The sequence below is a fragment of the Pinus tabuliformis genome, chromosome 2_2 (assembly GCF_031772625.1).
Source record: "Pinus tabuliformis cultivar Carrire ecotype Pingquan chromosome 2_2, CPIR1, whole genome shotgun sequence".
Taxonomy (NCBI): domain Eukaryota; kingdom Viridiplantae; phylum Streptophyta; class Pinopsida; order Pinales; family Pinaceae; genus Pinus; species Pinus tabuliformis.
The window spans coordinates 701,211,330-701,226,151 of NC_142300.1; the positions used below are offsets into that span (position 1 = coordinate 701,211,330).

Consider the following 14,822-nt stretch of genomic DNA (forward strand, 5'->3'; position numbering starts at 1 on the left):
AAAGAACAAAAGCTTTGATTAATGCAATGTAACTGGACTCCGAAGTGGCCCTAGTGCCTTGGCTCCATTTTCTAGGAGGGACAATTTTCATTAATCCTCTGTGGTACCAAAAACCAAATTTTTACCACGACAGGCCATCCAACCCACATCGGAATTGAGTTCCACTTGAACTATTTGCCAGATAAATGTTTGTGTGTCTTCTTCATGGCGTGTTAATCCCTCAACAAATGCGTGAGATGATTGACCTCCATGGCAATGAAATGCATAATGTTAAACTTTTTCAATTTAAGAAAATAACTTTTCATAAATCAAACAAGATTTTCATCATTGATTTGAATCGTGTCACCTCGTAAATAAGCTTTATGACAAAAATTTAAAATTGGCCAAATGCTTAACATGTTAATTTGGACTCTTACTTCACATCATTCACCACAATAAAGTTTAAACCAATAAATAAAAGATTTGTTGTACCATAGAATATCGTCTCATATCACTGCTAAATGTCCTCTAGTGCCCCGTACCATATGGACATAACTAATGGCTTGGGACCTCCTTTATACGTGTTCGATGGAGAATGAATTTTATAATAAATAGTCAGTGATCAAAGTCAATTCGTGTGATAAGTTGTACAAAACAGAGTAGAAAGGATTGTACAAAGTAGTACATATGCTATCATTATATAATAAGAGTTCAAAAATTTTAGCCAATAATATTTAAGATAAATAAAATTAAATATTATTTAAAAATAACAAATTTTAATTTATACTGTTCAACTTTAAAAAAGTTTAAAAAAGTTTTATAAATGTTTGGACAATGTAGATCTAATGTGAACATCAATTTTTTTAATATATTATATCTGCCTACGGCAAATATAATAATTATTTCATATCACTTACTATTGAAATGCCTCTAAACAATACATCACATCATTCTTTTAACAATAAAAAATAACTTTTCTAAAATACAAAATATTCACTTAATTATTATTGTGGTACTACACACTTATCTATTTTATCACCTCACTTTTATAATAGATCATTTGTTTTTTTTCAAATTCTAAGAAAATGTTTGGAAACCTTAGTCTACGTGATGGCAATTAGAATCTTATTTTCTATCCATTTTATTGTAATATTATATTGATCTATAAATTAACAATATTATATTGATCTATTAAATTTATATTATGACATTATATTGACCAATCAAATTAATGAAAATACATTAAAAATATAAATTTAATCAATATTATAAATTATTATTCACAACAATTGAATTTAACCCGAAATTATTTTAGAATGGGATAGACAAGAGTGAGGTCAAAAAATTAGCCTCACTCTTGTCCATATTCCAAAATATTCCTAAAATCAACAACCAAAATAATGATAATTATTCACAATAAATAATTATATATAAAAAAAAAAACAAATTTAAAAAGTATAAATACAACTTTTATTCTAAATATTGAAATAACAAATAAAATTATCTAAATTCAATATAAATATAAATTTAAAAAATAATAAATTACAAATAAATAATTATCTTTTATTAATCTAATAATTCAAGATTTTAAAATAAAAATATACCTTCAAGAATAGATTCTATCTCACAAAAGGGGAAAAGAATGTTCTACAGATGTGAGTACGGTGATAAAACAAGATGAATATATTGAAACCTAGCCACATCTAAGTTCGTTAATCAAAGTGTACATACATCTTATCTATATAAATGAGTTATTTCACTTCTTATTTAGTGGCGTTGGGAGGTTTTAAATATTAAAAAGAGACGCTGCGAGGCAGCAAGTCCCTGCATTGAGTATGGTAGAATGCGAGGCAGCAAGTCCCTGCATTGAGTATGGTAGAATGCAGCAAGTCCCTGCATTGAGCAAGTCCCTGCATTGAGTATGGTAGAATGCTTGGATGAACTAGGTTCACCTCCTTGGTAACCAGTTGGCACTTAATCGAGTACAGTACAACAGGCAATTCTATCTCCAAGTCCAGGCAAGAGCGTCCTTCATGATCCGAGGGTTCAACCAAGGGTGTTGAAAATACATCGTCTGGACCTTGTGACTCATGACACTTCGGTACTGGGAGAAAGTTCGCAATAGCTCCTGCATGTAGGGTAAAATATGTTAATCTGTGTGCACAATGACGTCTGAACTATCCAACAGAAAACTGCTCTGTATGTGGAATTCTCGTAAGAATGGAAAGGGTAAAATATGTTAATCTGTGTGCACAATGACGTCTGAACTATCCAACAGAAAACTGCTCTGTATGTGGAATTCTCGTAAGAATGGAAAGGGTGGGATTAGCTTCGAGTTAAGTAAGCTGACAAAGCCTTTGAATTTGCTTTCTTCTCAAAAAGAACAGTGAAAAGATGCTACAATATTTCGCTAATCAGTTGGGAGAGCAAGCTTGTGTTTGAGATAGATACCTGAAAACTAACCTACATGTTTTCAATAGCTTTATTAAATGTTTCAGCAATGCGTCGATTCATATCGAATTTCATAAAGTTTGTTTCAAGAATCCATTTTTTTTGTGCAAATGTGTAATCCTCTTGTTGAAGTAATGTAGTGTTTGTTTCAAGAATCCGTTTTTTTTGTGCAAATGTGTAATCCTCTTCAGCTTTATTAAATGTTTCAGCAATGCGTCTATTCATATCGAATTTCATAAAGTTTGTTTCAAGAATCCATTTTTTTTGTGCAAATGTGTAATCCTCTTGTTGAAGTAATGTAATGTTTGTTTCAAGAATCCGTTTTTTTTGTGCAAATGTGTAATCCTCTTCCTGAAGTAATGTAGTGTATCTTCTCGTGTATTCTGTCAAACTGAACTCTGGTTCGTGTATTCTGTCATAAATGGAAAAAAATGTATGTAGTGAGCTTAAAATGATGCTCCAAATTCATATACATACTTAGGCAGCTTCCAATAAGCTAACATCAGGATCTAGGAATATATCTGCTTAAATTCAAGCACTGTTCTCTTAATTTAAGTACACCGAATCAAACTCCACCCTCTTGCACTCAAAATTTAGATGTACATTGGCAAGTTCAAGAGATTTTCCAGATCAATGTTGTATTTCAGAGATTCAGCTGCTGCCCAACACTGAAAAGCAAATAAAAGACATGATTATCTTTCACAGAGTCTTTTGCAGGAAAGAAAAACATTGTTGTGTCAATCACAGAAACTATTAAAACAATCAACATAGATAAAAGAGACAATAAACCCTACTACACATAAGTCTGGCAAATAATTCCCACTGCGATACTCTTGACTCCCGTATTATAATAGGCAGCTTCCAATAAGCTAACATCAGGATCTAGGTAAACTAATAAATATTGGCTGAACAAATCTAGCAATAGCAGAAAGCAAACTTACCAAATCTTGCACAACAAATTTAGATATTAATATACAGTAACAGAGCTCACATACTCTACCTTGCCTGGATTAATAAGAGTGTTTGAACCAACAATGTCACTAATTGTTGAGCTTGAACCAGTTGATCCATCAGTAGAATTATCGAAGGCATAGGCATAGGCACAAGTAGCATAGAAAGCAGAAGTGTACAATTTTCAGATTAGTAATAAGCATATGGAGGTGCGAAAGGTGCAAATATTACATGCTGAGTATCATGCCATCATGATTAGCTTTTGTAGATCAGATAAGAAAAAGTCCAACTTACAATTGTGAAGAGATTCTGAGTATCATGACATACTGAACTGCAAGATCCCACCTTGTTGCTTGGTCCCAGAGTTCAGATTGAGGACACAGACACCAAAAGGCTTGGTTTCTTCCCTGGATAACTGTAAGAACCAGAAATGAGATCATCTCTTGCTTCCGTCAAATTTGAATCCCCATAGACTTTGGAGAAGAGGAGGAGTTGAGCACACAGTCATTTAGATTTATATATGATAAAAGCAGAAACAAGGGATTTTACCTTGGCTCCCCTTCTCGATCCCCCATATCCTGTAAAATAAAAAATAAAACAAAGACAGAACATTGCTTTTTATTTTTCTCCATTTAGTTGCCAACATAAAATGCAAAAAGAAAGAATCGCTGAAGATGCTATTAATGCAGAGTGTGCAAGGTCAATGCAGTCATCCATGTTAATCTTTATTTCAGTTAAGAAAGATGCAAACATGGGAACACAGTTAATGGGATGTGGAAAAGGATGCTAAAAGAACGAAGGATTTGTAGCTGGGAAGTTCATCTCATAAAAGACAAAAACACTCCACACCACATGATCATCTATAATTTCAGTCCTTTTATCAAGAAAATCTCAAGCACCCACAAACCATATACAGAGGGAAGAAGCTTACAAATGCTCTGAATGCAGGTCGATGAGCGGTTATCTCAAACATACAGCAACCTGCAAAAGCATAGAGAAAATTGTAAAATGCATTATCAGAATTGACAAACATTTGTAAACATGGTAGCAATGTTTATATACACTGCAGAAAACCAAATAATAGAAATAAATATACATCATACCTAATGACCAAATATCTGATTTGAAGCCATAGGGGATATCTGCAAGAAGTTCAGGACACATGTAGTTTGGAGTGCCAACACCCTGCATGGTTGAATTAAACAACATCAGTTCACATATTAGATGATATTACTTTTGACACATACTGTGATGCATAGTATTGAACTGTTTAAATGAGCCAAATATTCAATGACCATGCATAACACTGCTTCCTTATTGTTGAATCTAAAAAAACATAGTAACAAGGAAGGAAGAAATAAACCGAACTGGAGAAAATTATTCTTAGAGTTTGTTGCTGGAAAAATTCCACGAGGAGTTTTAAGATGAGAAACCAGAAATGGCAGTACTTACCGAAGAAGTGAGATCATCTGCCTTAAGCAATTTGGCAAGGCCAAAATCACCTGCACATGCTCCACTAATTAATAGAAGCCCTTTGGTATAAAAGAAGAAAACACTAAAGGTTCATGAATTTGTTAATGTGTTTAATCTCTCATTTTCCTTAGCCTTGTCCTCAAATAAAAAATGAAGAAATTGAAACTAAAGCTACGTATCCAACAAGAAAGTAAGTTGTTCTAACCAGAACATGCTGCAATTTAATTGGAGCAATCATAACTCTAGAAACCTAATGATTGTCATTTAACATTTGACTTACCAAGACGAATGTCTTGCTCCTTTGTTAGAAAGATGTTAGAGCACTGGACCAAAGAAAAGCTTCATCAATCAAACATACTTCAAAATATGTGGAATGTAAGAATATCTCTAGCTTGTAAAGGACAGATGACCGGCGATGGTTGTAATATCACATTCATCAAAGTAACAATCTAAGCCAAAATAACTGTCGTCCTACCTTGAGATCTCGATGGAGAACATGGTTTGTGCTAACAACAATTGTGTGAACCACCTGCACAATTTCTGAGGAAAACACACATAAGAGAATATGTCATATTCACATGATAACCCTGATAGATAAAATAATAGATATCACGACCATCAATGTTACAGTCTACAAATCATTATTCTTAGATCGCTTTAGCATAATTCACTCCAGTAAAAGAGTAAAATATCCCATATAGCTGAAGTTATTGTATCAAGACATTAAACTAAGAAAAGAATGTAGTCACCTCTTCTGGAAACAGTGACCCATTAGCTTTCTTAATCAGTTCAGTCCTGTGATTGCAAGGAGAAAAAGATTTATTAGCAGATTTCCTACGGTGCTGCTTACAACAGTGTCAATGAATCATCCAACAACAATTTAAATACAGTTAAAATATACAGAATAGAAAATTAAAAGTTTGTTTTTATCTTAAAAATATATATATATTTTGCTGCAAAATCATATGGGCACTCACATGTCTCCCCCTTCATAATATGATGTTACAATGCAGACATAGCACCCCTGAAATACCACACATTCCATACATTAGAGGATCTTGAAAATTTGAAGTTAATCCTTGATAAATCATATCGCTCTAACGCTGTTGCTAGAGATATAGGTGAAGGTTTGTCTTTATTATTTAAGTGATCAGTTTCGGAGTATGCTCCATTAGGTAAAGCTATTTCAATTCCCATGGAGTCCCCAAGGGATCAATATCTGACGAGTATGCGCTTATATGAAAACTAGGCAAAACAATAATCCAATCATGACCTGTAATTATACAACAGGTGATCTAAAATGCAAAATCTAAAAGACACCAAAGAAAAATCCATACCTTTTCCACCCATGCCTCCTTATATCCTACAATGTAAGGATGTTTAATGCGTGAAATCAAAGCCATCTGCAACCAACAAGAAGAGACATGACCTTCAGAATTGAATTCTCTTCACCTGTTGCATGATACAAATTTAGCATTGAAAATGGAAAAGCAAAAGGTGATGAAAAATTACATAATTACCTCTTGATGAGCAGAGCGCCTGGACCTGTCTGTCTGGCGAGCTAGGCGAATTTTCTTCAAAACATATCTGAAAACAAAATCCAAATAACAGTTTGACTATTTGCAGATGTGTCGGGGCTGCTAAGAATCAAATTATTCATTTTTATGTGTTTATGCACATTCACAAGGCACAAGAATGATGATGATATCCCTTTTCCATGTCTCTGTTACCTAGAATGGGAGAAGTTTTTAATGTCTTTAAGGAATCTATGATTTCAGGGACTCATATCTCATGCAATTTGGAGAGCGTGCTGACAGGACCAACATAAATCTCACCATAAAAAAAGTTTAGCCTTGATTTACCCTAGAGTCATTTTCAGGTTTTGCTGGAGGGAAATAAGCCCATTGTCATAGTTGCTTACCTAAAACGTAGTAATCAGGCCCCTCCGTCTCCGAAAATTTCTAGACATACATGAATTCGTCTGATTGAAACGCCTAAGAAGCTGTTTGCAAGAAGATAGAAGCATTCAGCTCCAATTTACGATCTACAAACTCATGCATTTTCTCCAAATGTCCAATGGTGGATTCTAAGCAGCTTGAAGAGTTTCATTGGGCATTAATAAAATTATCTTATCTTATTAGCCTGGTGGGACTCAATAGAGAAGCACCTCCAAGCACTAAACCACAAAGCCAAATGATAAACCTTAACACGAAGAACCGTCGAGTAATGTTGAAACACTGCACAGAGAGATGACCCTAACCTATCATTTCAGGAAGCAAACCGAAGCCTGATTCATACTTGTTAAGGATTTACGCCTATATTGTCAATGCCGAAGTTCAGAAAGAAGTTTGCAACAGCTGGGGTACTGTAAATTCGTTTCAGCATGAAGTATTCGCCGCATTTAGGGACCAATAAATTCTTAGGCAATTTAGTTTCAGGTAGTGGATTCTAAAACGCAATAAGAACTCCCAACTGGAAATGGTTCCCTGCTGCTGGGGGTTACATTGTAACCCCATGAAACGATGAAGCTAGTTCTGCAGACCATACTAGGTGAGTTCTTAATCTCGCCATTGTACGATTTTATTGGTTTGTTGACAATTTTCCAACCGAATAAAACACCTATGTAAGCCAGCCCTCTATGGAACAAGCAGCCTAGTATTTCAGACCTACTGAATGCATGCTAGGTGGGTATCCAACATCACCATGATTGCTGTATTGACGGCATTGCGCTGCCCAAAGAACCCAATACACTCTGGAATCCAAAAAGTTTGACTCGCATTTTCTTCATAATAAACTAATCAATTAAAAGAAGAAGAGCATAAAAGCCAGGGAAAAGTTCTTACTTTTTCCGTTCTTCCTTGTGAAGAACCAAGATAGCAGCACCCGACAAGCTACTATAAAACGCTAATGGTCCCCATGACCAAGCAAAGGATGATACGAAAACGCAAACCAGCAATACTATTACAGAGCCATGAGGAAGGTCTGTAAGGTGCTTTAAAAAAATAAAAATAAAAAGACGTCCGTGGACCATGTGGGCCCTCCCCTGAGCGCAACATGCCTCACCTCCTCCATAATCGTAGGATGCAGGGCTTAAACCATGGGCAAGTGCTATTTCATGGACTATAGCATTATAAATGCACTCTTAAGAGACTAGCATTATAAATGCACTCTTAAGAGACCTTAAGTACAGTGTTGGGAAGCGGGTTCTGACATCGGCTTTGGCGGTCAGCGGTGTGCATCATTTCTCCGGCGAACGAATTCCGATTCCGTATGTATTCGCATTTGCCGTCCCATGTCATAGCACTTGCCTCTGCGGGATGACCATCACATAGCCATCCATGGAATGCACTCCAGCAAATTTGAAATTTGAAATCTATTTGGCGCTCTCCGTAAATAATCTGCTATGATATTCAGGATGCGCTCAGCCATGTCAGTACAGAACTCATCCCCGCCTTTCACAACGCAGGCAGCACCAAAGCGGTCGCTCTTATTTGGGGCATCTCTATTTCCTTCTGTCAGTGGCGAATGCTTCATTCCGTGCTCTCTGGGACAGACATGGCCTCTGCATTCAAAGCCAATTCCGCCATGAAACCTCCGGCGCCAAAATACTCTCCATATTTGGAGATCTCATTCTTCCCCTGCCGCCAGAAATGAAAACGGAAGACCATCTGGAAGATGTTTCCGCTCTGGTGGAATGTGTCTTGCCGAAGCTAAATTTGGAGGACTGCACAGTTGAGATTGAGCGCATGCAGACAATGGAAGCTAAAGTTAGAGACCATTATCAAGTGCAGGCGGAAGCTTAGAGACCTGATGCAGTCAAATATTGAACAATTTCGCTAGCATCAATATTCAAGTACAGACCAGCTGGAACTATTCAATATTCGATGCAGGGGTTACCTACACTATATTAAATCCGGTTAATTTTCTGTCTCCAATTTGCATAGGTGTGTTGCGCATCTGGTAAAGAATGATCTCCTTTTTTAATTCAATCAATTACTTTTGTTTTTTAATACATAATATAGCTCTGATACGCCACACATGCTCTGCAACAATCTAAATGCATATCGAAATGAATTAATTTTGTATGAACGGATTTGATTTGTCACAGTTTTTTTCTTGCATATTTAACGAATCCTTGTCTAATAATTATGTGCTTGGCAAGAAACAATGTCATAGTTTGAAGTATTGGTTTAATACTTCATGTTATTGTATATTTAGGGAATTCTTTTGTAATAATAAAGCCAGAAACAATGTAGAGTTTGAAGTATTGGTTTAATACTTCCTGTTATTGTATATTTAGGGAATTCTTTTGTAATAATAAAGCCAGAAACAATGTAGAGTTTGAAGTATTGGTTTAATACTCCGTTTTATTGTATATTTAGTGAATTATTTTCTAACAATAACGTGTCCAGCAAGAAATAATAATACTCTCTCGTTTGTTAGTATATTTAGCAAATTCTTTAAGAGCACAGAGTTTGTTGCAGAACTACTTTCTCAAAAGTCAAATATTTAACCTATTTTTTTTTTCGTTTAAATATGTATAAAGCATCAGAGGATTCTAATTTTATTCTAATTTTATTTTTCCCTTTGGGGTTGTTTCGAAAAAATTCTAGTAATACATATTAACTTTATTTCAACATTTCACTCCAAATAATTATATTCATATTTTATTTAATAAATGACATGATTTTAGCACTCTCTTCTCACGTTAAGAAAAAATGATGTAAATTTATTAATTTGTTTAAAATTTAGTTTATAGAAATACATTTGCATATGTTACTATAAATATATTGATTTTTAAATTTAAATATTAAATTTATTAATTAAAGTTTTTTTAAATATATGAAATTGACAAAATATGAAAAATGATGTAAGTTTATTAATTTGTTTAAAATTTAGTTTATAGAGACACATTTATATATGTTGCCATAAATATATTGATTTTTAAATTTAAATATTAAATTTATTAATTAAAGTCTTTTTAAATATGTGAAATTGACAAAATATAGAAAAAAAAATACAATCACATATCATTATCGTTATTATGAGTATAATACATTCCAAAAAAACACAATTAAAAAGCGAAAATGTTGTGCTCTTTTTCCTTTAAAATGGAAATAACGCAAATACAAGGGATAGACACTTCATGTGGAGTGAGAGATTAAATTTGACCCGTCCCCTTCCCATCAAAAAAAAAAACTATGACGTTTTTATTTTTAAATTGTCCTTCATATGACTTTTAATATTAATTTTTACTGGGTTTATCTAACTTCTACAAATTATATTCATAATTACTCTCATGAAAATAGTAAATGAAAATAGTAAATGGAGATATTGTTGCAACTAAATTAAGCAATAAAATTTAACAAAATAGAAATTGAAATACACATATCATGTTTTTCATTTAAGTCACTTTAATGTCAATCTCATTAAAAAAACATTATTTGTGAAATGAGTTTCAAACAAAAAAACATAATGTGCATGAACTATGTAAATGTTCAAATAGTACATTCATTATCATCATGTAAATGGACTAAATTTTGGATAATTTGTGTAGGCCACAGAACTTGAGATGTAGTAGACCATCCAAAAATCCTTTCAATAGAAAGTTGATTCCTTTTTTTTAAGATATTTTTGATATATAATACCTATATAATAAAAACAAATTAATTAGATATACATGAATTTCAATTCATCAATTAAAAACATATTTAAACATTAATCTGGCACGAACTTAATAAATTACCAAAAAAAATCATCTTCAAACAAAGGTATCAATCTCATGTTTTTTAAAATCTCATGGTTAAAATATAAGTTTCATTTAAAAAATAAATAAAAATAAAAAATAAGTTAAACAAAATGAAAAGATCGTATAAAAATCAAGGCTTTTAATAATCCAAGCTTTAACCCGGATTGTAACAATTTGGTAATACCATCCATGTCAAAGACCAAATTCACACTATTAAATTATAAATTATAAGAGACTTCAAAATATGGAAATTTAAAGGTGTCCTTTAGAACTCATTATAGTGACTATTAAGTTTTACAACTCATTAAGGTGAATATTGAGCTTTATATATAAAATATAGAGAAATGTATAGTAATTACAATATTATAGGATCAAATAATTGAAATTAAAATAAAAAATCAAATAAAATTTTAAATAAATCATATAAGAGGTTAATAATACCTGGATGAAGAAAATCGGAAACCGACCTACTCATCATCTTATGAAAACATTATTTTCTTATCATTATTTCACCGGTATAGAATCAATACATTTAAATGATAATGACTAAATAATAAACAAATTTGTTAGTAGTAAAATCCAAACTATATTTATTAGCCAAAACAATATTAAGTTGAATAGTTATTTATGAAATTTTTAATTTAACAAAAACATTAACAACATAAACTATATATTTAACATATAGGTAAATAATTTTAAATAAATATTAATATTTAATATATTATTTATAAATATATATTATTATTTTAAAATTGGAATCTCCAAAATTGAAAAGTGCAGGCTTCAAAATTAGCTTTCCTAGTTGAGGAATTAAATAATGCAACACAAACGCTCCATGTGTCAACATGATTAAACCTCTTACTTTGATTATATTATTTGTGATTATTCACCCAAAGTCCACAAATTAAATTAAATACAACTCAATTAAGTTAACTTAAGAGTGATACATAAATTCACTGTGGCCCAATAAAGAAATCCATATAATATCATTCGAAATCACCATAATAGAATACATAAAACTTCGATTCTAAAAAAAACAATGTATTTTGGTAAAATTCAGAAGACCCAAAATGCATCATTTTGGGAATGTGGCATAACTAATATGCACTTTTAATGTAATAAATGAAATTGCAAATTTCGCAAACCTAGAATCTTCCTATACCTCTATAACTACCAAACATAAAACTAAATTCCAAAATCCAATGCAAAAGTATGCTATTCAAGCACAACTATAGGTGCAAGCATGTAAAGTCAATACAATGAAAAAGGTGAAAATTTGCAAATAGGCAAAATCCAACTTTTGAAATCCACCATAAACCAATCCAACTTTTGAAATCCACCATAAACCAATTCTCTTGTGAATAAAAATTATAAATTTATATACCCTGGTAAAGAAATCAATTGCTAATATAAGTTTATAGAACCCAATAAAGAAAACATCAAATTTAGAAAAACAAGCAAGTAAATTTGTGTTTCACCACAACTTATTTCAAGTTTTTGTAAATTTGGTACAACTAAATAAGGAAAGATGTGTACGCCTCCTAAAACTAAATAGTCTAATAGCTCTAGAGAAGGCTCTCATGTCTCACACATAAAGAGGTCTTACACATAAATCCATCTCAATGAGTCTAGTAGATCAAACATCAATTTGAGGTTGGCCTAGCTAGGCTGTGACATTAAATTAGATTATGCCCATTATCATATTCTCTTCAAGTCTATTTGAGTATATGTTTACCCAATACAACACACGGTCAATGCTTCCCTATCCTACACTCTTCAAATGTAGAACAACTCGAGGAAGGCTAATAGAGATTTTTGTCAATGAGATAATGTAGTCACTAGATTACATACATTATTTTACAAACATAGTATTAACTAGATTATCACTCGAGTTTGGTTTTGAGGACGAATCCTTGGAAGTTCTCATGGAGCTTACAAAAGTACAAAATGCAAAAAACCAAGAATTTGAAGAAATCAGGTTGTGTTCAATAATAGGTGCAGTTAGGTATTCAGGTGTCACGACTCACTGTCAGTTACGAATTAGGATTTAACGATTACAACTGTGCTTTAATGAAAAAAGGGTTTCGAGCAAGGCTTAATCTGTTATGCGACATGCCACAAAAGCATTCAATTTATTTAGCAAATAGAGCATTGAGTAGTTGTCCTCTACAGGCAGCCTTCATTGCAAATTACATAATGCAGCCAATTAGCAAGTTTCCAATATAGGTGAATCTTGATACTAATTGATTTATTGAGTCTGCTACATTAAATAATTTAGTGAACAATAAAGGACACTGAAGTTTTCCCACGTAAGGTGGCAAATCAGTTATATATATATATATATATATATATATATATATATATATATATATATATATATACATGTGAAACTTGTCATAATTCGGCAAGTGCTATTTCATGGACTATAGCATTATAAATGCACTCTTAAGAGACCTTAAGTACAGTGTTGGGAAGCGGGTTCTGACATCGGCTTTGGCGGTCAGCGGTGTGCATCATTTCTCCGGCGAACGAATTCTGATTCTGTATGTATTCGCATTCGCATTCATCCACCCGCATACCATCCATACATCACTCATTTTGAATTTGGAAACCCGCCGTCCCATGTCATACCATCGCCTGCATACCATCCATACATCACTCATTTTGAATTTGGAAACCCGCCTAAATACTGACTCGCGCCTTTCTCTCCTATTTACTGCCCTCCACTTCCTCCCTGCTTTATCAGTCAAAATCGTCTGAATGCTTTTGAAATCGGGAATTTCTGTCCGAATCTCTGCAATTTTCACACTGTACTCAGAATTCGGTGTCAACTGAAGGGAGTATCAATATCTGTTTCGGCGATTCATACAAATTTGTGGCAAATCAGCAGATAAAGAAGTCAAAAAAATGGCAGTGAATACGCCTGTGTTCACAATAGCAGCTGCGGTTGCCGCAATTGGGGCTTTCTGCAGGTTCGAATCTCATCGCCTTCCATCAACATCAGATACGGATGGCCATCATGTAAGTATATGAAAAATTGCTTCTTCATCATTTTGGGTTCTGCAAAGAGGTGAGGGGTTACTGTTTCTTGGGGTTAGGGTTTCTAATTATGGTGGTTTTTGGGTTCACAGGATCAGAGTTACAGTCGGCAGGGCGGTGAATTAAATAGAAAAGCAAAGGAGGAACGGATGACAGTAAAGTTTGCCCCTGAATTTGACGGTCTCCACTGCTATGAGATGTTGGTTAGGTTCTGATTGCTGTGAGGATGAACTTAACCAGCCAGCAAATTGAATTTCACTGATGTGATAAATTATGTAAAATATATTCATTTAAATTATATTTTTGGACGACTTTCCCTTCTTTGTATTTCCTGAACAATTTCTTTAATTTAATTCTTCCGATTATTTTTTAATGATTATCCCACAGTTTTAGCTCGCCAAAATTTGGGCATTCGAATTCTGCTAAAATCGCCCAAAATCGTGGATTCTAATGACACAAATTCAGAGGGCCATTAAAAACCTTTACAGCACAAAATCTGTATCATGGAGTCGCAATGCTGGCAGTTTGTATTTTAAAATGCTTTTTATTTTTTGTGCATTTTTTTCACAATTTTTCCCCAGCGGTATAATATGCAGAATTCGGTATATAATTTGCAGAATTGAAATGTTCAATGTTTTTGGTTTTTTTATCATTTTTTTTTTCTCAATTGTGTCCCACATTTGATGGGATGATATTTTCCCAGCGGTATAATATGCAGAATTCTGTATATAATTTGGATAATTGAAGTGTTTTGATAGGATATTTTCCCAACTTTATAATATCTAGAATAATTTGGAGTTGGAGAATGGAAGTGTTTTAAGGAGTTATTGAAATTTTAAAAAAATTGAATTCATTTATACATTTTAATAATTATAATTTTTAATAAAAATTTACAATTAACTGTTCCATAATTAAATTTTTAATAAAAATTATACCACCAAACAAATCCTCTACCAATTAACTACATTCTACAATTTACTCTAAATTCTTATAGCTAAACCAAATTAACAATAAAATTAAAATTAAAATCTCATTCTCAACACCTCCATGATTCTATTTTTCTATAACCAGAAAAACCGTAACAATAAAATTAAACTAAAAATAAAAAATATGATTCTGTTTTTTTGTATGACTAGAAAAACAGTAACAATAAAGTTAAAATTAAAATTACAAAATTCTC

General features: G+C 32.8%; 1 protein-coding gene and 1 pseudogene across 2 annotated transcripts; one reads left to right on the plus strand and one right to left on the minus strand.

Moving 5' to 3' along the window:
- Positions 1 to 2,940: 2,940 nt before the first annotated feature.
- On the minus strand, positions 2,941 to 8,153 carry LOC149194608 (serine/threonine-protein kinase Nek5-like; annotated as a pseudogene). Its single transcript, XR_016255096.1, has 15 exons — positions 8,066 to 8,153; positions 7,918 to 7,974; positions 7,698 to 7,836; positions 6,375 to 6,441; positions 6,192 to 6,257; positions 5,832 to 5,878; positions 5,604 to 5,649; positions 5,330 to 5,394; positions 5,135 to 5,177; positions 4,834 to 4,883; positions 4,485 to 4,566; positions 4,313 to 4,362; positions 3,931 to 3,959; positions 3,431 to 3,796; positions 2,941 to 3,098 (listed from the first exon to the last, which is right to left on the minus strand). The product of XR_016255096.1 is annotated as a serine/threonine-protein kinase Nek5-like (transcript).
- A 5,282-nt stretch (positions 8,154 to 13,435) lies between these two features.
- On the plus strand, positions 13,436 to 14,101 carry LOC149194609 (uncharacterized). Its single transcript, XM_089407755.1, has 2 exons — positions 13,436 to 13,624; positions 13,735 to 14,101. Exons 1-2 carry the CDS (start codon positions 13,511 to 13,513, stop codon positions 13,855 to 13,857), a joined length of 237 nt encoding a protein of 78 aa, XP_089263881.1. The 5' UTR covers positions 13,436 to 13,510; the 3' UTR covers positions 13,858 to 14,101.
- Positions 14,102 to 14,822: the final 721 nt, after the last annotated feature.

Coding starts and splice junctions, on each gene's coding strand:
- LOC149194609 (XM_089407755.1), top strand. CDS start 13,511: ATGGCAGTGAATACGCCTGTGTTCACAATAGCAGCTGCGGTTGCCGCA. Junction 13,625..13,734: donor CAGATACGGATGGCCATCAT/GTAAGTATATGA, acceptor TTGGGTTCACAG/GATCAGAGTTACAGTCGGCA.